This window comes from Rutilus rutilus, assembly GCF_951802725.1.
Source record: "Rutilus rutilus genome assembly, chromosome: 24".
Lineage (NCBI taxonomy): Eukaryota > Metazoa > Chordata > Actinopteri > Cypriniformes > Leuciscidae > Rutilus > Rutilus rutilus.
The window spans coordinates 1,804,480-1,826,502 of NC_140228.1; the positions used below are offsets into that span (position 1 = coordinate 1,804,480).

Genomic DNA, 22,023 nt, shown 5'->3' on the forward strand with positions numbered 1-22,023 from the left:
ACAGTTTAAAGTTAAAATAGTAAAATAGTAAAAAACTTAAAATATTGAATTCGATGTTTGTATGTAATATTTTTAAGTTACTTAAATAAAATATTACGTTGAATGTTTTATTCAATATTTTGAAGTAAATTCAAAAAGATTGAATAAAACATGTAATGTAGTTCCATTTTACTTTGAGTAAAATCTAAATATTGCATAAAAACATTTAATTTAATATTTTATTCAAGTAAAGTCAAGAGTAAAAGCATGTTCCATTTTTTTTTAAGTAAAATCTAAATAGTGAATAAAACATAAAAAATAACGTTCAAAACAAATTGAATGTGTAACTAATGAAATAACTGCAGTTTGATTGTTTCGGGTGTAGATTCATAAGCGGCTCGACCTCTGTGCTGAACTGATGTTTAACAGGACACTTCTCTGATCACGTGACACATCTCTGGTCTTGACCTCTTCTTATTTTTCAGGCATCTAACTCGACTTTTAACTATCCCTCTTCCCTTTTCATTTCAACCCCCCACGCTTCCTCTCCTCCCCTTGTTTGTGTCCTGTTCCTCCTCTGTCCTGTCTTTCTCCACACTCTGATGCAGATTGAGTCTTTCAAGCTAAATTTCCGCGAGAACGCCCGCTCTCGCACGGACCACGGCGCTGACATCATCACCTGGCCCGTCTCGAGTGACAGTCCTGTTTTCCACAGCAGCGTTTCGCTCACCGACTCCCTCATCCCTCGCTCTCACACCACCCCGGCCTTCGTCTCCTCACGAGAACAACGGGGCGAAGTCGGCTCGCTCAACGACCTCCGGACGTGATCTCTCTTTTCATTGGTCCGCTGCTCCCTAAACCCCGCCTCCTACCATTGCTAAGACTCATATGATTGGTGTGCTGTTTGTTGACGTTCTTGACCGTCATTCCTGATCGGTACAGTCATCAGGATGCGCTAAAAAAAGAAGTGGATTGTGAGCGAAATACTCGCCCTTCCGGTAACGGTCTGGATGGGGTTTGCTGAGATCACACCTAACAGTCACAACACCTGCGACGTCACTTGTTGTAGAGCATGAATCTAGTTTAGTTGCTTTCGTTTCTTTCTTTATCAGTGTTGCGACTCTCCACTCGGTATTCATAATCATGGTGTAGCTGATCTGATCACCACATACACACACATCTGGATCCATCTGGACATCATCTCTCGCTGCCTTCAAGTCCTCCGGGGAAGATCGTACTTATGAATGCAGTTCAAAGTGCTTTACATAATTACATCCGATATGCTGGAAGATGGAGAAAATCATGTTTTCTTCACTTTCAGAAGCTTCTTTTAGTGGCAAAGAGCAAAGAATGTGTGCAACTGGTGCGTTTTATAACGCCACAGAGCATGATGGGAAATGTAGTTTGGTTGCATGAAGCTTTAAGCCGCAGAAACACTAGAATTCTTTGAACACGGCATCATTTTTAAAAACATTTGATGCATCCAAAATGTAAAAAATACGCAATCTTCTCATCTTTACTTCATTTCTGCAGATTTAAAGTTCCCGCCGTCTTCTGTATCGTCACACGTCTCCTCTATGGGATACAGATTCACCAAACTTGACTTTTGGAAAGCAGCGAAATTCACATAAGTTTGCGTTTTCTGTCTGAATGGACGTCATTGTTGTGTTAAAGCTTCATTAATTAGCTAATTAAATATTTTCTGGGCAGCGGTACACAAAAGAAATCATTAAAACACACACTATTCAACCGGCCAATAAAAGCTTCCGCTACAATTCTGGGAAAGTTTCCTGACGTCAGTTACGAGATCGTGTGGCGTTCGTCTCGTGAGCACGATCATTCCCGCGTGACTTGAAGGCAGCATCATGTGACCCTCTCTCACCTCACCTTTGACCTCCAGTAGAGCTGAAACCGAATCACATAGGCTATCCGAGTCTCTCTCTAAAACTCTGTTTCGTGATGTGTGTTTGAGTGAATACTGTAGCAATGAACTGTGTTGTTAAACTTGGTTTACTTTAACTCTTCGTATCCTTTCGTTTTATTTTCGTGACCAGCGGATGTTTCCTTTTCCTTGTTGTTGTAAAGCAATATAACGCTCTCCTGAAATGCCTATAAGACATTAAACTCGACGTACACGCACAGTTAACGGCGCTCATCGTGTCAAACGCAGATCCAGACGGGTTCGTGAACGTGAAGAAGGTCTGAGGTGTGAAGAAAGAGAAACTTGTGAAAAAGAAGCGCACTTAATTGTATTTAATACACTTCAAATTGTAAAAGAATATTTTTTAAAAAGTATAAAAATGAAAGGCCACTTAAGTGCTTAAAAAGAGTTTCTTGACACACAAGTTTGTAATAATGTCGAAGTAAAAGTTGAAAGTACATTCGTTTTAATACCGTTCTTTAAAGAAGTTTAATTATTTTGAAGTGTTGACTAACATACAGAAGCACATGTACATGATTATAATTTTAACTGTAGTGTGTTATTCAATATATAATGTCTTGTCAGCAGAACACTTTAACCTCATTTCAAAGACAATACCAAGTAATTACTCTTAACATATAAACCCTACTTATAGCTCAGCTAACTGTATTTAAAATTATTATAAAAATATTAATCATAATTAATTTCAGTTGACATTTAAGTGTCTGTAAGTTTATTCTAATTTCGTTAATAAGTACTCTTTTTAAAAGTGTGCTAAAGTGTACTTCTTTTTCACAAAGCTCTTGAATCTGACGAAGTGTGGAGACGAACACTGTAGATGATTTAAAGAGGGCTTTGTGTTATGAGTCGTTGATGTTTCGGCATCAGATACAGTAGGTACAGTGTGTTTCCCGTGGGAATGATGGACCCGGAGCCGAGTTTGTGCCTGGGACGATAGACTCTTCTAATTCCCTGCCTTTAATGGGTGCAAAGACAGAATGTCACCGCTTGAAAACCTTTTACGTACTTTTAACAGTTGCTTTCTGAGAAACCAGTGAAATTGTAAGTGAGTCTGGTGGTGGTTTTAATATTATTGCGTATGTTTCTGCTGGTCTTTTTCTAAGAGTAAGAACTTTGCATCACGTGAGTCGAAAGCTTGTAGCTTATTTCTCTTGTAGCATTTTCAGTTTATCTCTTTTAAGGTTGCACATCGGTTTTCATCAGCAGTTCGTGGGCCGGACAGACGTTCTTCAAAGCGCTTTCCTTTTTATGAGTATGACAAATTATGAAGCTTCGTTGCATATATTTCTTATTCTCGTCTGACCTCTTTAATCCCAGAACATGCAAAGCAATAAGACTGTCAGTGTGTCGAACCCCAGATTTTGACATTTAGAAATCTACACATCATGCATGACAGCGTAACGCATTAAGATCAAGACATGTTCTGTGATTGGTTGAAATAATTGGCAAATGCATGACCATGTTAGGAAATCCACAGCATTTGAGAGAGAGCTTCTGTTAAATAAGATTTGAATATTGCTTTAGATAACGAGTACCAGTAGAACAGTGTAACTTCATGATGTATTCTCATTTGCATTCAAAATAATTCACCTATGAATTGGGAAAATGCCAAAACAATGATTACATTAATTTACAAAATTATGAATTTTTGGGCAATAATGGATATTATTTATGCACTCTAAAAAAATATTCGGGGTTGTTTCAACCCATTGGGTCAAATGTGGACGAACCCAACATGACGTTTGTCCATATTTGACCCAACCATGATTTGAAACAACCCAGCTCTTTTTTTTTTCTTTTTTTTTTTAGAGTGTAGTTTTTTTTTCTTTCCAAGAAATGAGAGGTGTGTAAATATTAGTATTTGAGCTGTGTTCAGCTTTTGAACACTATGGGTTGTTTTCTTTAAGGTCCTGTAGTCTTTCAGGACTGTAACGGTGTTTGTAGTGAATGGCTGATTGAAACCCCGAGAACAATCACAGGATCATTTATATTCTCTACATGCATTTGCGGTTGCTCTCCGCATTGTTAGCAAATGGTTGTATTGCTATCTCTGTGATCGCATTTAATATCGGCACAAAAGTGAACGCAGTGATAAATGATCAAAGAAAGCGAGGGCTGATATTATGCACCTTTAATGGCTAATGTTTATATTAGTATTGCCGGTTTGGCCCTGCATTTCTTCTTTCCAGTAAAAAATGCAGAGAACAAATGTCTTGAAATCTATTAAAGCACATGTATTTGGCCGCCGTGTCTTTAATGTCGTGGCTAGCTTGCTAGCGCTTACGCCCAGATGATGCCGGGTGGGTCACGTGACGTTCAGGTGGGCATCGATATTTAGCCCATGTTCTCTTAACGTCTACTAATAATGTTTATGAATCTCACATAACCCCTTATGTTTCTATGAATCTTAGTCTTACAAGAGAAAGATGCTCTGAATAACACTGTCAGAACTAAAACGGGGGGGTTTGCATTGAATGTGTTTCAATTGCACAGATTTTATTGTGCCATGAAGGACCAGGGCATCCCGTTGAATCAGGGAGAGGAGAGGTCCAATTATTGTTGTTGTTGTTATGATGATGAATTTTTTTTTTTTATTATTATTATTATCTGGGAGTAATCTGGGAGAGATGTTGCCCTGGAACAAAAAGATGTCCAACCCTAAAGTAACATGGAAGCTAAAGAAACGTGACGTTGATGTAGTCGATTTGGTTTCTTGTGGTGCAGTCAGAAGCCGTAAGCTGATACGAGTAGAACATTCAGAAACCAGGTGAGACGGTTTGCCAGACTCTCATCATTTGCAAGGTTTTTGTTGGTTTGTTTCCTTTGTTTTTGAGTTTTTCCATGAAAATTGAATTTCATTATATTTTTTGATTTGAATGAGGTGTTTATTGTGGTTAATTGTTAACTATGATGTGATTATTAAACATTAAATAAAACAAAGTGTTTAAAACATTCTGTTGGTGGTGTTTGTTTGTTTTAATATATTAAAGCAAAATACATGATCTTGAGTATTTGACACATTACATGCTTCATATCTTTGATTTAAGATATGAATTTCTTTTATGCAGTTTTAATTTTAGATTTCTGAACATTCATTTTGCTTTTACATTCATATTCTCAGATTAAACCTTAAAAAAGGTGCCTTGTGCCAAGGAAAAAATATGATTTTTCTATTAGACTGATTATTCATTCATTACATTTTATTTGATAACATCTTTTTAACAGCATTTTTTTTTGTGTCTTAATCTTTTTACATACTCGATTACTCTTCATACTCGATTACTCTTCATACTCGATTACTCTTCATACTCGATTACTCTTCATACTCGATTACTCTTCATACTCGATTACTCTTCATACTCGATTACTCTTCATACTCGATTACTCTTCATACTCGATTACTCTTCATACTCGATTACTCTTCATACTCGATTACTCTTCATACTCGATTACTCTTCATACTCGATTACTCTTCATACTCAATTACTCTTCATACTCGATTACAGGTTGGATCTTGGAAAAGTTGGCAGTGATGTTCCGAAATAAAGGATAAACAATCACTATCTGGGTTTAATATAGCAGGCTATACATTAATATTTCAGTTTCACTTGATGTTTACAGTTTTTCGGGTAAATAATATCCTCCACTATAAACAAACATTCAGTATAAGTTTAAGTGTCAAGTCACCTTTATTTCTACAGTGCTTTATACAGTACGGGTTGATTCAAAGCAGAATCAATTATGCAAACTTCATCAAAGGCAAATTGAATGCAATGGTATTAAGTACAATAGAAGACAATAGTGTCAGCTCACAAGCTATTAATGTCTGTCTTTTTAATGTTAAGTTTTTTAATTTAAATATAAATGTTTTTTTTTTTAGAAGGCCTACTTGTGATTATGAGCTCGTAGCATTTCAATCAGGAATAATGGAGGACATTAGGTTTGTTATTGCCTATTGGGAAAATCTGATTAAAGCAAAAAATATTTTTAAATTTACAACCAAATAAACGTTACAGGCTGTTTTCGCTTTGTATTAAACTTGCAATACTCTTCAATATTTTTTTCATTCAAGTAAATATCCACTACTTTAACGACAAGCAAGGCAGCTGTTGTGTAAAAACTAATAAAGTGTGGCTACTTATCACGACAGAAAGCTGAAATCGTTCTCCCCCTCCGCCATGTTTAAAGTTTACGACTTAAGAGGTCCTTATGCCTTCATTCGTCTTTGAATCAAGATAATGCTGGGTGTTTTTCCAATTAAACCTGATTTTGCCAAGTAAGACATGTTCCTGGATCAACATATTTTGTTGATCCTGGAATAATATTCCTGTCCCAAAATGTAGTCCTTACCCGATCCCTACCCCTAAACCTAACCCTAACCCTACCCATACCTTTACCCTAAAATCAGAGGGAAATGAGAGGTGAATAACACTGATGTCGAAGCACCTCACCCTGGGTCTAAGCCTAAACTGGACATAAACTGTTAACTTGTCCCTCAAATCTGATTGGTTGATTGGAAAGTTGTTCCAGGATCAACAAAGATGTTTATCCAGGAACATGTGGTACTTGGTGAAATCACGTTCACCCGTCGGGTCAGGAGGTAAAATAAAAAAAGTAGGGGGAATCTATACTGCCACACATAACTCCACTGATCCTGCATTAACCCTAAAGGATACATTCAGGATATCAGAGCGGAGCAAGAGAGATGTCAGAGACCAATGACCAATGAAACTCACTTTGGGTGGCAGTTGAAGGGGCAGCAGGATTTATATGCCCATCCTACAGCTTAATCTGAAAGTATCTTTGCTGAAAACGCGCCAGCATGCATAAGTAATTAAGCAGTGCTCGGTACACACTGAAATGACTCAAGTGACCAAAAAAAAACGGTTTCCGATTCCTGTCTTTTAACCGAAAACCTGCTCCATTCCTGTGCCAATTCAGCAACAGTTGCTTTAAAATCCTCCCTCAGGACGGGGGCATGAATAATAATGTAGGGTCTGTATAACGAGGTCCACAATCATGCCTTGCTATGACCCACTAGGTGGAAAGCAGAGGAGTTAATTAATAATAATAATAATAATAATAATACATTTTATTTGTAATGGTCCTTTCATACTAAAGGACTACAACATGTTACAGAATACAAAACAACAAATAATAGCCTCCAAAGTACATTATAACAAAAATCACAAAATAATTACGCATTAAAAACTACTAAATTTATGTTTGTCGTAAGAAGGAGCATTCCTAATAGAAGTAGGAAATGAATTACACAACTAAGGAGCAATGTAAGAAGAAAAAAATAACTTATTGTAAAAAAATATATGTCTGCCCTCAGTTTTTACTTTACATTTTTTAGTTTTGCACATTTCTTAATTTAAATTTACAATGATGTTACGTCCAAAGACGTATATATTTTTGTGAGCTACATGGTACTGTATATGTTTCTTTCTTTCTGTTGTTTTTGTTTTGTGTCTCTTGCTCTCCTTTGGCTCCTCCCACTCTTTCCCTCTGGCAGGTAGCTGATTGCATCTCAAGCTGCACCTGCTTACCATCCAGGAGGGAAGCAGCATAAAACCCAGCAGAACTCTGAATCGTTGAGAACATTATAGTGCCATTGTCACGGTTCATGAATCGGCTGTCTCATACTGATGTGTCTGTGTGAGTTTAATTGTGTGGGTGTGGTCAGGGGCGGACTTTACCATTAGGAAAAGGTTTTTTTTTTTCTAAAACTCCATTTGCGAAAAATGGCATCAATCATTAGTGTCGCAGACAGGAGGGGGTCCCCCGCCTCACTACATTGGACTATTCCATTATCTCACTTTTACTGCGCATCTGCGAAAGTGACAAGGCTGTGCCAAAAAACTGACGGAGAAAAAGAAGTGATTGACAGACAGAGTGTACAGTGTAGTAGACAGAGTAAAAATGAAGCGAAGCTAGCTACCCAAGCGGTGCTGAAAAAAGGAGGAAGCGGGAGGAAAGCAAAAAGTCCGAAAAAGTGCGCGGCGCGAAAGATAAACAACACGCAGTAACAGGAGGACTGGGAAATAGAGCAATTGATCCCCAGAGCAAGACGAGTCTAAACCATAGACTGTAAAAAATAGGTCTAAACGCGAAAATTTAAAGTTTCGAAGTTACCCAAGCGGCTCAAATAAAAGAAAAAAAGTGAAAAGACGCTGATAAGTATTTGGAAACGCTGCCAAAGATGACAAACTTTTTTTATGGCTACTGTTGGGGATACAGATCAGGAACAACAACGTCCAACGCACAGAAAAATCGTGAAGCAAAGAGGACACGGAGATCGACAGACAAAACTGAGCAGTTTATGAATCATGATATTTAAAAAAATCTCAGCTCTCAGAATCGGTCAATTCTATTACGAAATTCAAACAATAAATACCGTTTTGCCGTTTTAATGTGACGTGACAGATTCCTATAGCGGCACGTGAACTGATCTAATTCTAAAAACTACCTAATAGTAAATAAACACGAATTAACAATGTTGAAAGATACCGTATAACTTACCGAAATGTATATTCCTCATTCATAATATCAATCAATAGGCCTAAGTGTTTTTCAACCGCGGAAAGAGGTAAAACAGCTGGAGAACAATCGTCACATAACATTTACCTCAGGAAAGCCATTTAATTGGCTAGAAAAAAAAGAGCTATAGAGAGTATTTGGCTAAATATGTGTACTATATTACTTATTTTAACCTTAAATTATACCAGCTGATAGGGCTTTTTTTTTCTTGAGAAAAAGTAACGCCTGTCTTGTGAAACGTTACCTAATATTTACCCAAATTAGTCAATATTGAATCAAATCACAAGAATTGAATCGAAATGGTGAAATTTGCCAAGCAAAAAAAAAAAAAAAAAACATAGCTTACCAGAAACTGTACCATGTAAACATTGTAACATGTTTCTGTTTAGGAGTAAAGAAGTGTATGCAGGGTTTAAAGGGGACGTTTTTTTCTCCTCTCTAACCTTTACTTCCCCGTAGATTAGCTTTACCTGCCTATCCACCATTCAGTCGGTACATATTTTTTTCGTTCTCTTTTAAAGATTGGATGGGTAGGGGCCCATAGCCTACCTTCGCCTTGGGCCCCCGATTTGCTAAATCCGCCACTGGGTGTGGTTACTCGTTGTGTTGATTAGTGTCTTCAGCTGTCATCAATCCCAGTTCCCTTTATATGCCCAGTAATTTCCCTCTCATGTTGTCAGATCGTTGTGGTTGTTCCTCGGTGTGTGTCCTGTTCTTGTGCCTCGTCTGCAAAGTTCTTCGTCTGGATTTCGTCCGTTTCTTCGTGTCGTCTGGATGTTCCACGGTTCCTGGTTTTTCACTCGAGCACGCTGATCACCGCACCACCACCGGATCGCCATCTCGTCCCTGCTTCATTGCCACCTGAGTGTTTGTCCCCGACCTGTGTCTACATCTGACCATATATAATAAACTGAGTTTTACTTGCATCTTGCATCCTCCTGTTATTTCCTCACAGCCATACAGGTATATACTGATGGCTCAAAAGATCCAGATTCTGGTATAACATCTGCAGCAGTATTTATACCTTAATGTAAAGTCAACATTTTGAAAAGAACATCAGATCACATTTCAGTATTTACATCAGAATTAATAGCAATTATATTAGCATTACAGTGGGTTGAAGTTCAGCCAATCAGATCAGTTATATGCACAGACTCTCTATCTGAAAGTCTAGCAAGTAGTTAGCCTGCCCTAGGTTTGCATGCTGCCGCACTGCGTTGACAAGATTATAAAAAATTAAGGATAATTTTTTGGCTTCAGTATCTCGAGAAAGAAGACTTTCCCGCAGCGTAAGCTACTTACGCAATACTCGTTCCCTCTTCTAGAGAGAACAGAGGTTACGTTTAGTAACCGATACGTTTTGATTGATTCACTTCCATTGTAAAGATCATTAGTCATTAATTTAGGGGGCGCTAATGCGCTCCGGCTGCTCATCCGCACAACAGTGTCTGGCGGCTCGAGAACACAAAACCTGAAATAGGTTCCAAGGTGCAAGCCTTGAAAAATACAATAAAAAAGGTTATCTCTGCGTTACTCAGTTACAGACTGAATCGTGTTTGTCATGGAGAGCTGACCAATCAGAGACGTTGCTCTTGGTGATGTTGGGAAAGTACCCTGGGCGTTGGCGAGGTCTAGGTTGTTCTGGTTCTGCGAGGTTATTTCAACACTTCACTGAGGAGCCTTCATGTGTTTACCTGCTTGTGTGCCTTCCTGAGAAGATGTAAGTTAATCCACTTACTTGCTGTATCTGACTTAGTTATTTGATGTGTTTACTGTTTATTCGACTAGTGAGTTTATTGTACATGCGTGGCTGAATTATTTAAGCGAGACTGCACATATTCATTAACTCTGCTTTATAGGGGAGAACGGGGTAATGTGAGACATCGGGTAATGTGAGACACCCCCTATATCTAGGCAACGGAACACAATTGTGGTCATATGACCATTATGTTTTCAAGCCCCTTCCATTTCACCATGGCCATGAAGGAGAGGACCTCATGGTGCTGTAGTAAGCATGTTTTTTTCACACAAATATTTTTTTTGCATGTAAAAGTAATTTTTTTTTGCTGTCAACTTAATCAACTGTTGTGCCAAAGCAAATTGACTCAGGTAGAAAAACTTATATCATACATGTTGATGAACTACCAACATATAAAACCATGTGATGATGCTAGCTGAAGATAAGCCTGAATTGCTAAGAGAGATCGTTTTTTTCTAAAATGTGGTGGTGGGGTAAAGTGAGACAAATGCTGTGGGGTAAAGTGAGACATGAGGCACAAGTTAAGTTTAGTGTTAAACATATTTTAATGTAATATTACATGACATATGTTTTATTTTTAATGTCATAAACATAGTAGAAAAGCCATCATGCCAAGGCAATACACCAGAGAAAACCTGACGGCCCGAAGGAGAGGGTGCGCTCCTCTGGGCCCCAGGCAACCCGGAGGCGCCTGTTTTCCATTACCTAGTCCGATAAGAGTGTCGTCTCCCTCCTCTACAACACCCTGAGCGTCCGTGTTTGGACCGTCGTTGCTCCAGCAGGAGCGCCAGCAGGTGTACGGATCTGACTTTGACCGGAGATGACCCACCCTCCCTGGGGCCGGCCCGGGAGGTCTGCGAGCATGGAGCTCTTCTTCAAATACAAGATATTTTTGGACATTTTTACAAGGAGGAATATCCTCCAGTGTGTCTTTCACCCCTAGCTCACCCAGGATGGTGCACGTTCACCGTTGTGCACGCCCTGGCACCGAGGGACTGGGTGTCCAAACCAGACCCTATTTACTGGAAGTCTCGCCCGCACAAAGTGCACTTTCTCTGGGCTGGGTCAGGCTGTTTCCCCACCCAACCGGTCTGACCACCACGGTTCTCTGGTCCATGGTCCTTGTCCAAGCAGAGCATTGTCCCTCCAAGACCCAAAGGTCCGTTTTAGGACTGACTTTGCTCCAGACGGAGCTCCAGTGGTGGTGGACAAATTCGAATCTGGCTCAGGACGGGCCACCCTGCTTGGGCTGGCCAGGGGAGGTCTGACTGCATTGAGTTTTCCAAATGTATCACAATAATTTGGACATAGTTCTTTTTTTTTTTGGAGGAATTTCCTCCAGTGTGCCATTCACCCTTAGCACGCCAAGGGCGTTGCACCTTCACTTAGATGCGCTTCGGTGGGTCATCAAAAAATGTGCTTAATTGACCAATCTCTATGATTCTGTTACTAGTCCGATATTAGTTCTGGAATGTGTGGTTGTCAAGCTAGCTGTCAAGATTCTTACTGTTACAACATGTGTTGTTATGGAAGTTTCAGAGTGGAAAAAGTAAGTGGATCAGTTTACCCCCAGCTGGTTCACTTTACCCCCTTGATCTGGGGTAAAGTGAGACACAAGACCACTTTTTTAAAAACAATCATATTTTCACTGCCCTTCATCCTGAATACATTCTAATCATTTCCATTGCTAGGAAACATCCTGAATTAATGGGAAATGTGTAAATTTGACTGATATATCATTTTAGCTCGCTTAGAGGGGAACGAATGTAAAAAATGTCTCACTTTACCCCACTCTCCCCCTACCTTATATTATGTGTGCAATCAATCTCAGTCTCGAAGTGCTGATTTATTTCTTTAGTATTCTCCTTAAAATCATTTTTATGTGATAAAGTTATGATGACTCACTTTCTAAGAAACACAGAGATTTCCTGAAACCCTTTATTACAAGTTTCTTATGTAATTGTTTCTGTCTTATTTCAAGACCCTAACATAAAGGAAAATGTCTTGGAGTGATTGGCTCTACCCTGGAAATCCTGAAAGAAGGGAGAAGATCATCCGCAGAAGTCAAGAGCTTATTGAGCTGATGAAAAACAACTTTCGGGCCACCAACAGCCTCACTGAGATTGTCAATAATCACTTGGGTTCATCCTTCAGTCCAATCACCCTGGATGAGAAAGCCACTGTCAAGGAGAACTGTGAGGTGATGATTGAACGTGTGCATGAGATCCAAGCAAAAGTCGAGAAGTTTGACGAGGAGCTGAAGAAGAAGCTGGAACCTTCCTTGTATGAGAAAATACAACATCTGTCTCGAGGTTCCCAAGGCTTTTACATACTTAAAGGTGTTCTTGCAGCAGTTTGTCAGGTTTCAGCCGCTGTGCTTGTGATATATCTAATTAAATATAAAAACAATTCTGACAAACATAACATGTACATGTGCTAGAGTTGCAGGAGGGTTTTTTGCCACCATCGTGCTTGGGGTGTTAATTGATGTGATTTTTTCACTCATTGTAGGGCATATTGAGCGTGCTAAACTGGAGAAGACCCTGGCAGAATATGATGAGGCTTTGTCAGAATTCAGGCCAGCATCTGAAAAATACCAGGATGCCATAACCGAAGTCAAAGTTATGATTAAATGCTTATTTGATATTTGATCTTGAACTTTAGCAAGTCATCGGTTGCTGTTCTATTTGTATTAATCTTTGCAGACACAGAATACTCATGTTTCTTTCTGTCTGTCTGACAGAAATATTTGCTGTAATTTAAAATAACATGTAAACAATAACTTAGATTTCAACATTACACTTAGAGAAAGCATGCAGAAATACATGGAATTAAGATGGATGACATTATTTGATTTGCAAACTGGAGAAAAAATGCTCAAAATCAGTTGAAAATAAATCACAATTTCCATGTTCCCATTGTCTTGTTTATTAAAGAAGAACATTTTGATTGCTTGTCATAATCACATGATTCCTTATCTTTGAGAAAATATTGAATTTCATGGAGTAATATTTAGTTTGCATTTAACATTTTTCACCAGTAAAGCAATAGCCTATTTACTAGTAATTTCCTGAATTGAATGAAAATTAAACCATTTTTAATGTAAAATATTCAGTGGCCACAAAACTTTTATGCTTCACAAGAATACAATTTAGAAACATTGTGAGAATTTCTGCCTGGAAGGGTGATTTTTTAAAGAAGCCTTGCGTCACTGTAAAGAGTGGAACGTTTTAAGATAAGGTAAATTGTACAATTAAATGAGGTTTTTTTATTAAATAACTTACTTTTACAACTAAAATACAACAAGACCACAGGGACACGGGAAGTGGTGGCTTCAGGGCCGTTTGAAGGAATTTGGGGGCCCCAAGCAAAATGGACATGGAGGCCCCCCCGCACGCACGCAAAGCCTACAGGAACCACAGCAAAAAAAAATTGCCACACAGAATAAAGTAACTGTTCAAGATCCATTGGTAACGTATAAAAATAATGTCATATTTGCATAAACTGTCACTACCGTATATCCCGACACTAGCACATTAAGATAAGCTATGAAAAAATCATATTCCTCTGCCTCTTTTTGGTTAAATAATGTTTATAGATGGGTTACAAAGTATTTATTAAGTAAAAAGACTGTTTGCTTACAGTTAAATGACAATTAACTAAAGATTAAATAACTAACAATTTACCATCTATTAATGAAAAGATATGTTAGCATTTCCATATTTTGATATTAGAAGGGAAGGGATGCAGCTGCTTTCACAACCAATGCTTAAAAACATCCCAAACTAATGTTTGATGCACGGAATTTATTGTGTGGTTTTCCTAACCCCCATTAGATTATCACGGTGGAATAGTTAGTATAGCATGCTATGCCACTTTCATCAAAACCTATTACAAAGCTATACAGTAGCAATGTCATGTCATTAAATACGATAAACAGTGATTCTGAAACAGATCTGCGTCTTCCTTATCCCGTTAAAAAACATATTAGAGTATGTAACCATATTCTGTCCGTTCGAAAAAAAGTTCGAAAAACCCGAGGAGGTTTTGTATTTTGCCGGCAGCAGAGATCACGTGGTTGGCTGTTGTTGCTGTCAGCGACTACTGAGAGGGGCCCCCTTGAGGGGGATCCCGATAACAGTGTCATTGCACTTTACTGCATTGACTATCAAAGGGGCGCTCACACAGTTTGTCGTTGCATTTTATTCTTAACCAGTTGTTGTCTTGGGGCCCCAGGCCAGCTCGGGGCCCCAAGCAATTGCTTGGTTTGCTTGCCTTGTCGCGACGGGCCTGGGTGGCTTTTATCATAACTGTCGACATCAGCAGGTTTATCTAATGTAGCATTATAAGGTTATAGTGTCTCTTGTGGGTGTTGTCATTTGATACTAAATTAAAATTCAAATGAAATCATAACTCCTAGAAGTGTCTCTCACATAGCAAGAGGAAAGCTGCTTTCGGTTTCAGTTACAGACTGAATCGTGTTTGTCAAGGAGAGCTGACCAATCAGAGACGTTGCTCTTGGTGACGTTGGGAAAGTACTCTGGGCGTTGGCGAGCTCTAGATTATACTGGTTCTGCGCAGTTATTTCAACACTTCACTGAGAAGACTTCCTGGCTGCGTTCGAAACCGCATACTCAATGAGTAGGCCTAGGTACTTAATTTCAATAAGTACTTACTTAACGAGCGCTAAAAGAGTGTACTTTATAGCCAGATCTCGTTGAGTATGAATGAGAACCGGACATCTGCCATGTTGACATTATCATGTGACCTACGACGCGTTATCACACGCGCAACAACTTAAAAGATTTAAACGACACGTTTAATTAATCTATCTGTAAATATCTTGATTTTGATTTTGATTAAACTTGCTCATTTTGTGTTCTTTTTGAAGAAACTGCTGCCCATTTATTTTGTGAATACATTAAGGGTTGATTTAAAGGGTGGGTGAAATGCTATTTCATGCATACTGAGTTTTTTACACTGTTAAAGAGTTGGATTCCCATGCTAAACATGGACAAAGTTTCAAAAATTAAATTGTACGTTTGAAGGAGTATTTCTGTGCCAAAAATTGTCCTTCCGGTTTGTCACAAGTTTCGGAAAGTTTTTTTCGAGTATGGGTCTGTGTCACGTAAGATGGGGCGGAATTTCCTTATATGGGTCCTAATGGGCCTTTCACACAGGACGCGGTATGCGCGGCGCTTGCCGCTGTGTTCAGCGTTTCCCTTCAGATACAACGCGATTTGCGCTGAGCTATGATGTAGGCGGAGATTTAAAAACTTTTAGCGGGAGCTCTATTACGTCTGTTTTTGTTTCTTAGTTTCAGGTTTAATGTTTGAATAAATGTTTTATTCTAAAAAAAGAGCTGACTTCGTGATTCTTGTTTTAATTCAGATATAAGCCTTTGCACCTCCAGCTTTGCATCTCATTCTACTCTCAGTATCCTGGGCCTGACTGAGACCTTGATTCAACCAGAAGACTCAGCAACCCCCGCTGCTCTCTCTAGCAATTTCTCCTTTTCTTACTCCCCTCGCCAGTCTGGGAGGGGTGGCGGGACAGGGCTTCTCGTCTCCAACAAGTGGAAATACTCAACGCTCTCCTCCCTATGCAACAACAACTCATTTGAATATCATGCTATCACACTTACAACTCCCAGTAAGATCCACATTGTAGTCATTTATCGCCCCCCAGGTCAGCTGGGTAACTTCGTAGAGGAGCTGGATGTGCTGCTGTCCACTTTCCCTGAGGACGGCACCCCACTTCTAGTCTTCGGTGACTTCAACATTCATCTCCAAAAACCACATGCAACAGACTTCACCTCTCTCCTAGCCTCCTTCGATCTCAAACGACACATCACCACAGGTACTCACAAATCAGGCAACCAACTGGACCTGGTTTACACACGCAACTGCACCACAGACAACATTTTGGTGAGACCTCTCCATGTTTCAGATCATTTCCTCATTACTTTCAGTCTGCAACTCGCTACCCCGGCACCACCAACCCCACCACCAGTCACCATCAGGCGAAACCTGCGCTCACTTTCCCCCTCCCATCTTTCCTCTGCCGTGTCATCTTCTCTTCCCCCACCCTCACAATTCTCATCTCTGGATGTGAATACTGCAACAGATACCTTATGCTCCACTCTAACCTCTTCTCTAGACAATCTCTGCCCTCTCTCCTCCAGGCCAGCACGCGCTACTCCTTCTAACCCCTGGTTATCTGAGGTTCTTCGTGAACACCGGACCGAACTCAGGGCAGCAGAGAGGAAATGGCGCAAATCAAAAGACTCATCTGACCTGAGTATGTATAAATCTCTCCTCTCGTCCTTTTCTGCTGATGTTCATGCTGCAAAATCTTCATACTTCCACAACAAGATCAACAGCTCCCCCAACACACGATTACTCTTCAAGACATTCAACTCTCTCCTCTGTCCACCTCCACCACCACCCACCTCCTCTTTAACTGCCGACGATTTTGCGAACTTCTTCACCAACAAAACAACAACTATCAGCAGTCAGTTCTCAGCTCCACACACACAGGAACCCAGACTGACCCCTTCCACAGCCAATAACCCTCTGTCCTCCTTTTCTCCACTAACCGAGGAAGAAGTATCTACACTTCTCCTCTCCAGTCATCCTACCACCTGCCCTCTAGACCCCATCCCCTCACAACTTCTACAAGCCATCTCTCCCACACTTCTACCAGCACTCACACACATCATCAACTCATCCTTCCACACTGGCACCTTCCCTACAGCATTCAAGCAGGCTCGGGTTACTCCACTGCTTAAAAAACCAACACTAAACACATCATTTGTAGAGAACTACAGACCTATCTCTCTCCTACCATTCATTACGAAAACACTTGAAAGAGCTGTTTTCAACCAAGTAACATCCTTCTTGTCTCTAAACAACCAGCTGGATGTCAACCAATCTGGCTTCAAGATAGGACATTCAACTGAGACCGCATTACTGTCGGTCACAGAAGCCCTACGGATTGCAAAAGCTGCTTCCAAATCTTCACTCCTCATTCTCCTGGATCTGTCTGCTGCCTTCGACACTGTAAACCATCAGATCCTTATGTCCAGCCTCTCATCACTGGGCATCACAGGAACTTCACTGGACTGGTTTGAGTCCTATCTCACAGGTAGGTCCTTCAAGGTCGCATGGAGAGGCGAGGTATCCAGAGCACATCAACTGACCACAGGGGTTCCCCAGGGTTCAGTTCTTGGTCCCCTCCTCTTCTCCATCTACACTACATCACTGGGACACATCATACAGGCACACGGTTTTTCCTACCACTGCTATGCTGATGACACACAGCTCTTCCTCTCATTTCAACCAGATGATCCCACAGTAGCTGCACGGGTCTCAAGCTGTCTGGCAGACATCTCCACATGGATGAAGGAACATCACCTGCAGCTCAACCTAGCAAAGACTGAGCTTCTCGTCCTCCCTGCCAATCCATCTCTACAGCACGACCTCACCATCCAGCTTGATTCATCATCGATCCCCCCATCAAGGTCGGTCAGAAATCTGGGAGTAACGTTTGATGACCAGCTGACCTTCACAGATCACATTTCAAAGACAGCTCGATCATGCAGGTTTGCGCTGCACAACATCAGGAAGATCAGGCCCTTCCTAACTGAGCATGCAACACAACTCCTCGTCCAGGCCCTGGTCATTTCTAGGCTTGACTACTGCAATGCTCTTCTGGCCGGACTTCCAACATGTGCAACCAAACCTCTACAGATGATCCAGAATGCTGCAGCTCGTCTTGTCTTCAACGAGCCCAAGAAGGCCCACGTCACTCCTCTGTTCATCTCTCTGCACTGGCTACCTATCGCTGCTCGCATCAAGTTCAAGGCATTGACGCTTGCTTACAGATCTATCACAGGCTCAGCTCCCTCCTACTTTCACTCACTCCTACGAGCCTACATCCCTACCAGACACCTACGATAGATCAACGAGCGACGTCTCGTGGTTCCATCACAGAAAGCCACAAAGTCACTTTCCAGAACATTCTCATTCACAGTTCCATGCTGGTGGAACACTCTCCCCACCCTCATCCGGAATGCAGAATCCCTAACAACATTCAAAAATCAGCTGAAAACCCAACTCTTCCGTGAGCACTTAACCTCATAAAAAAATAAATAAAAAAAAATCCTTCAAAACCTCACTTACTGTGCTTATGCTACTCTGAATAATGCCTGAACCTCATATTCTGAGCACTTCTTGCGTTGTTGTTGTTTTTTGCCTCTTCTTGATGACTCGCTTAATTTTAGTCCTAATATGTAAGTCGCTTTGGATAAAAGCGTCTGCTAAATGACTAAATGTAAATGTAAATGTAAATATAAAATTTTGCCGTTCATCCATTTTGATTTCCGTCCTTGTTTGGATCCCCCGATTCTATTGGCCGCGCTGGTAATCGTCACAGAGCGCAGCGGCAAAAGTTGAACTATTTTGAACTTTGACCGCGGCGTGCGCGTGAGCACGCCAATGATGCGCACCGCTGCGCTTGCGCTTTGGTCGACGCAGCAATAAAACGTCCTTGCGCGGCGCAAGCCATTGAGATGAATGGGTTTTATAGCGCAGCGCCGCGCAGCGCCGCGCATACCGCGTCCTGTGTGAAAGGCCCATAAGGGGCCTAAAGTGTGCCAAGAAAACATCCCCCACACCATTACACCACCACCACCAGCCTGCACAGTGGTAACAAGGCATGATGGATCCATGTTCTCATTCTGTTTACGTCAAATTCTGACTCTACCATCTGAATGTCTCAACAGAAATCGAGACTCATCAGACCAGGCAACATTTTTCCAGTCTTCAACTGTCCAATTTTGGTGAGCTTGTGCAAATTGTAGCCTCTTTTTCCTATTTGTAGTGGAGATGAGTGGTACCCGGTGGGGTCTTCTGCTGTTGTAGCCCATCCGCCTCAAGGTTGTGCGTGTTGTGGCTTCACAAATGCTTTGCTGCATACCTCGGTTGTAACGAGTGGTTATTTCAGTCAAAGTTGCTCTTCTATCAGCTTGAATCAGTCGGCCCATTCTCCTCTGACCTCTAGCATCAACAAGGCATTTTCGCCCACAGGACTGCCGCATACTGGATGTTTTTCCCTTTTCACACCATTCTTTATAAACCCTAGAAATGGTTGTGCGTGAAAATCCCAGTAACTGAGCAGATTGTGAAATACTCAGACCGGCCCGTCTGGCACCAACAACCATGTCACGCTCAAAATTGCTTAAATCACCTTTCTTTCCCATTCTGACATTCAGTTTGGAGTTCAGGAGATTGTCTTGACCAGGACCACACCCCTAAATGCATTGAAGCAACTGCCATGTGATTGGTTGATTAGATAATTGCATTAATGAGAAATTGAACAGGTGTTCCTAATAATCCTTTAGGTGAGTGTATATATATATACATACTGAGATCAGTTTTATCCAGCTGTTTGATTTTGTTTGGAGCCTCCTCAGCTCACAGTCAGCTCCTTTAGTGTGCAGTCTAGTTCAAGTCTCCTTTAGTGTGCAGTCTAGTTCAAGTCTCCTTTAGTGTGCAGTCTAGTTCAAGTCTCCTTTAGTGTGCAGTCTAGTTCAAGTCTCCTTTAGTGTGCAGTCTAGTTCAAGACTCCTTTAGTGTGCAGTCTAGTTCAAGTCTCCTTTAGTGTGCAGTCTAGTTCAAGTCTCCTTTAGTGTGCAGTCTAGTTCAAGACTCCTTTAGTGTGCAGTCTAGTTCAAGTCTCCTTTAGTGAACAGTCTAGTTCAAGACTCCTTTTGTACAGGGCCCTGACTGAGTCTGTTTCCAGCTGAAACATAATTCCACCACAAACATGATCATTACAAGTTTTCTGGAGGCTCATCAAAATCACAAAAAGTTCCTTGACTTCCTACAAACACAGGACTGACTGTAATTTATGTCAAGGATTTTAAATCCTTACACATTTCTTCTGAAGCCCATTGAGGTAGAGGCCTCAGTTTCTGGGGCAGGTTGTGAAAAATCCTACAATAAAAGAGATGTGTAAGGGCCAGTCCCTTTTTTATGCCACACATTCAAATGTTTTCCACAATAAAAAGCCCAGTGCATTCACATCAGCAACTGTCTGAGAACACACAGACAGAGTGTCTTCATTTCCTCCACCCTAATAAATAAAAATAGGCCAATGTAAAGCATAACTGTTGTAAAGCAGGTTATGTTTGGTGTTCTGTCTGCTGCGTACTGACCTATGTGTGGGAGACTGTGTGTGTGTGTGTTGGCTTCAACAGGGACACTGTATTTCCCTCTACTGCAGAACATACAGTCAGCCATATTTACAACTTAAAAAAAAGTAGTAATGTATTGCACACGTACCCAGTGTTACTTGCTTAGAGGAGCCAGCACCAGGGTCAGATTGTACAGCACCTGTAATCCCATCCATAATCGGCCATCCCTTATTGCCTACTCAGAGCCAACTACTCTGCCAGTGTATTCTGGTTTTCTGAATTTAATTCTTTATTTCTGTTTGCTGCAAACAAGTGTTTGTGATAAAATGTTCACAAAAGTAATAAAAGGTCGTGGTAAATACTCACCACTTTGAATTATATTTTTATATTTTGTCTTTATGTGCTGCCAAGAACATTTGGAGTTGGGGTTGCATCTAAAAATCAATGAATATTAATTTTTCTTAGTACCGGTACATGCACATTTTTATATATTATAAAAATAGGCTATAGGCTATATTACACGTATAGGCTACACATAGTGAAAAAAACATGAAAACGGCTATGACCACGTGACCGTTAGTCCGATTGACTTGAAAATTGGTATGCAGTGTCTTGGTCCAAGGTGCCATGTATGTCTAGGCCTACATACATAATTTTACATAAATATAAAACGTATTTGTTTAACTTACACATTAACAATAAGCAATCTTTCTCCAACACTCTTCCTTTGCTTTGGCCGCAGAAACCGTATTGTTTCGAGCTTGAAATACATATTTAAATTCATCGTAATTATGAATGATTATCTCTTGCTCCTCCGCGGAAAAATCGCGACCCGCGATTGGTTGTTCAGTGTCGACGTCACTCTTTTATGTGCACGCGCGCGTGGAGTAATCATAGCTTGAGGATCAAAGCCTGAGTTGACAGAGAAAGTTGATGAGCTGCATCATGGTACCAATAAAGCCTGGGGCCTGTACCATGAAGCCGGATTAGGTGGTTAGCCGGCTATGTTTCAGCTTAGTGTCCGCCAACCCTGGGTTTTAGGTACTATGAAAGTAGCTCGGCTTTAATCGGTGTTCGTTGCCATGGTATCTTACGCTGCACGGCTAACCTGCTCCGGGGCAGGTTATGTTCTGGATTCGAGATCTCAGACTGAAGTTTGACCAATCAGCTGAGAGCAAAGAAACATATAGGTGACGTAACTTATTCCAAGTGTTTGTTGCAATGACTTCACCTTTTCTTCCAAATCCGGTGGACATCTCAGCGCAAATTGTTAGACGAGCACTTTGTAAAGAAAGAGTTTTTAGCCTGACAAAATCCCCTTGCCTTTCCTGAAAGTTATTTGTATGAAAGATACAGCTTTTCCGCGGAAGGAATGTCTTATTTTGCGAACTTCTTGAGCCGCACATAAATAATTTAACACGTCGAATTCATGCACTTACTGTACCTCAAATGGTATTGCGTTTGTGTTTTTTTGCAAGTGGTACATACTGCACGGTGGGTGATGCACAGAAGCTGGGGGAAAACGGTTTGTCGAACCATTCGCAAGGTGGTCCTTGCTCTGCAGGAGTAGGACATGAATAGTTTCATTAATAGTGTTCCCCG

At 40.7% G+C, this 22,023-nt stretch overlaps 3 protein-coding genes across 19 annotated transcripts in view; 2 read left to right on the forward strand and 1 right to left on the reverse strand.

Annotated features, from left to right (window-relative positions):
• Nucleotides 1–4,873, forward strand: part of LOC311283755 (uncharacterized protein) — a 76,129-nt gene extending 71,256 nt beyond the window's left edge. For 11 of the 14 annotated variants that reach the window (XM_084398429.1, XM_084398439.1, XM_084398442.1 and 8 more), the window contains one exon: nucleotides 465–605. In XM_084398429.1, the coding sequence (XP_084254555.1) occupies nucleotides 465–472 (8 nt within the window). In that variant the 3' untranslated portion in view covers nucleotides 473–605. Of the gene's footprint in view, nucleotides 1–464 lie in introns of all 14 variants that reach the window. The other 3 variants (XM_084398436.1, XM_084398441.1, XM_084398440.1) reach the window with 2 other exon arrangements.
• LOC311283746 (myosin-7-like) overlaps nucleotides 1–22,023 on the reverse strand; it is a 234,498-nt gene that overhangs the window by 143,301 nt on the left and 69,174 nt on the right. The gene's annotated exons all lie outside the window — the stretch shown is intronic.
• On the forward strand, nucleotides 10,053–13,137 carry LOC311284376 (single-pass membrane and coiled-coil domain-containing protein 3-like). Of its 3 annotated transcripts, XM_084399372.1 has the most exons (4): nucleotides 10,072–10,184; nucleotides 10,324–10,472; nucleotides 12,205–12,535; nucleotides 12,735–13,137. In XM_084399372.1, the coding sequence occupies exons 3-4, from the start codon at nucleotides 12,223–12,225 to the stop codon at nucleotides 12,872–12,874; spliced, it is 453 nt and encodes a 150-aa protein (XP_084255498.1). In that variant the 5' UTR covers nucleotides 10,072–10,184; nucleotides 10,324–10,472; nucleotides 12,205–12,222; the 3' UTR covers nucleotides 12,875–13,137. The 3 variants fall into 3 exon arrangements, with proteins under 3 accessions (XP_084255499.1, XP_084255498.1, XP_084255500.1); XM_084399373.1 differs by lacking the exon at nucleotides 10,324–10,472 and having other exon boundaries at nucleotides 10,053–10,184; XM_084399374.1 differs by lacking the exon at nucleotides 10,072–10,184 and having other exon boundaries at nucleotides 10,376–10,464; nucleotides 12,735–12,927.

What these genes read in the sequence shown, in the direction of transcription:
- LOC311284376 (XM_084399373.1), top strand. Translation starts at nt 12,223, where the DNA reads ATGTCTTGGAGTGATTGGCTCTACCCTGGAAATCCTGAAAGAAGGGAG. An exon ending in AATACAACATCTGTCTCGAG is followed by an intron (nt 12,536 to 12,734) that starts GTTCCCAAGGCT and finishes CACTCATTGTAG; the next exon opens with GGCATATTGAGCGTGCTAAA.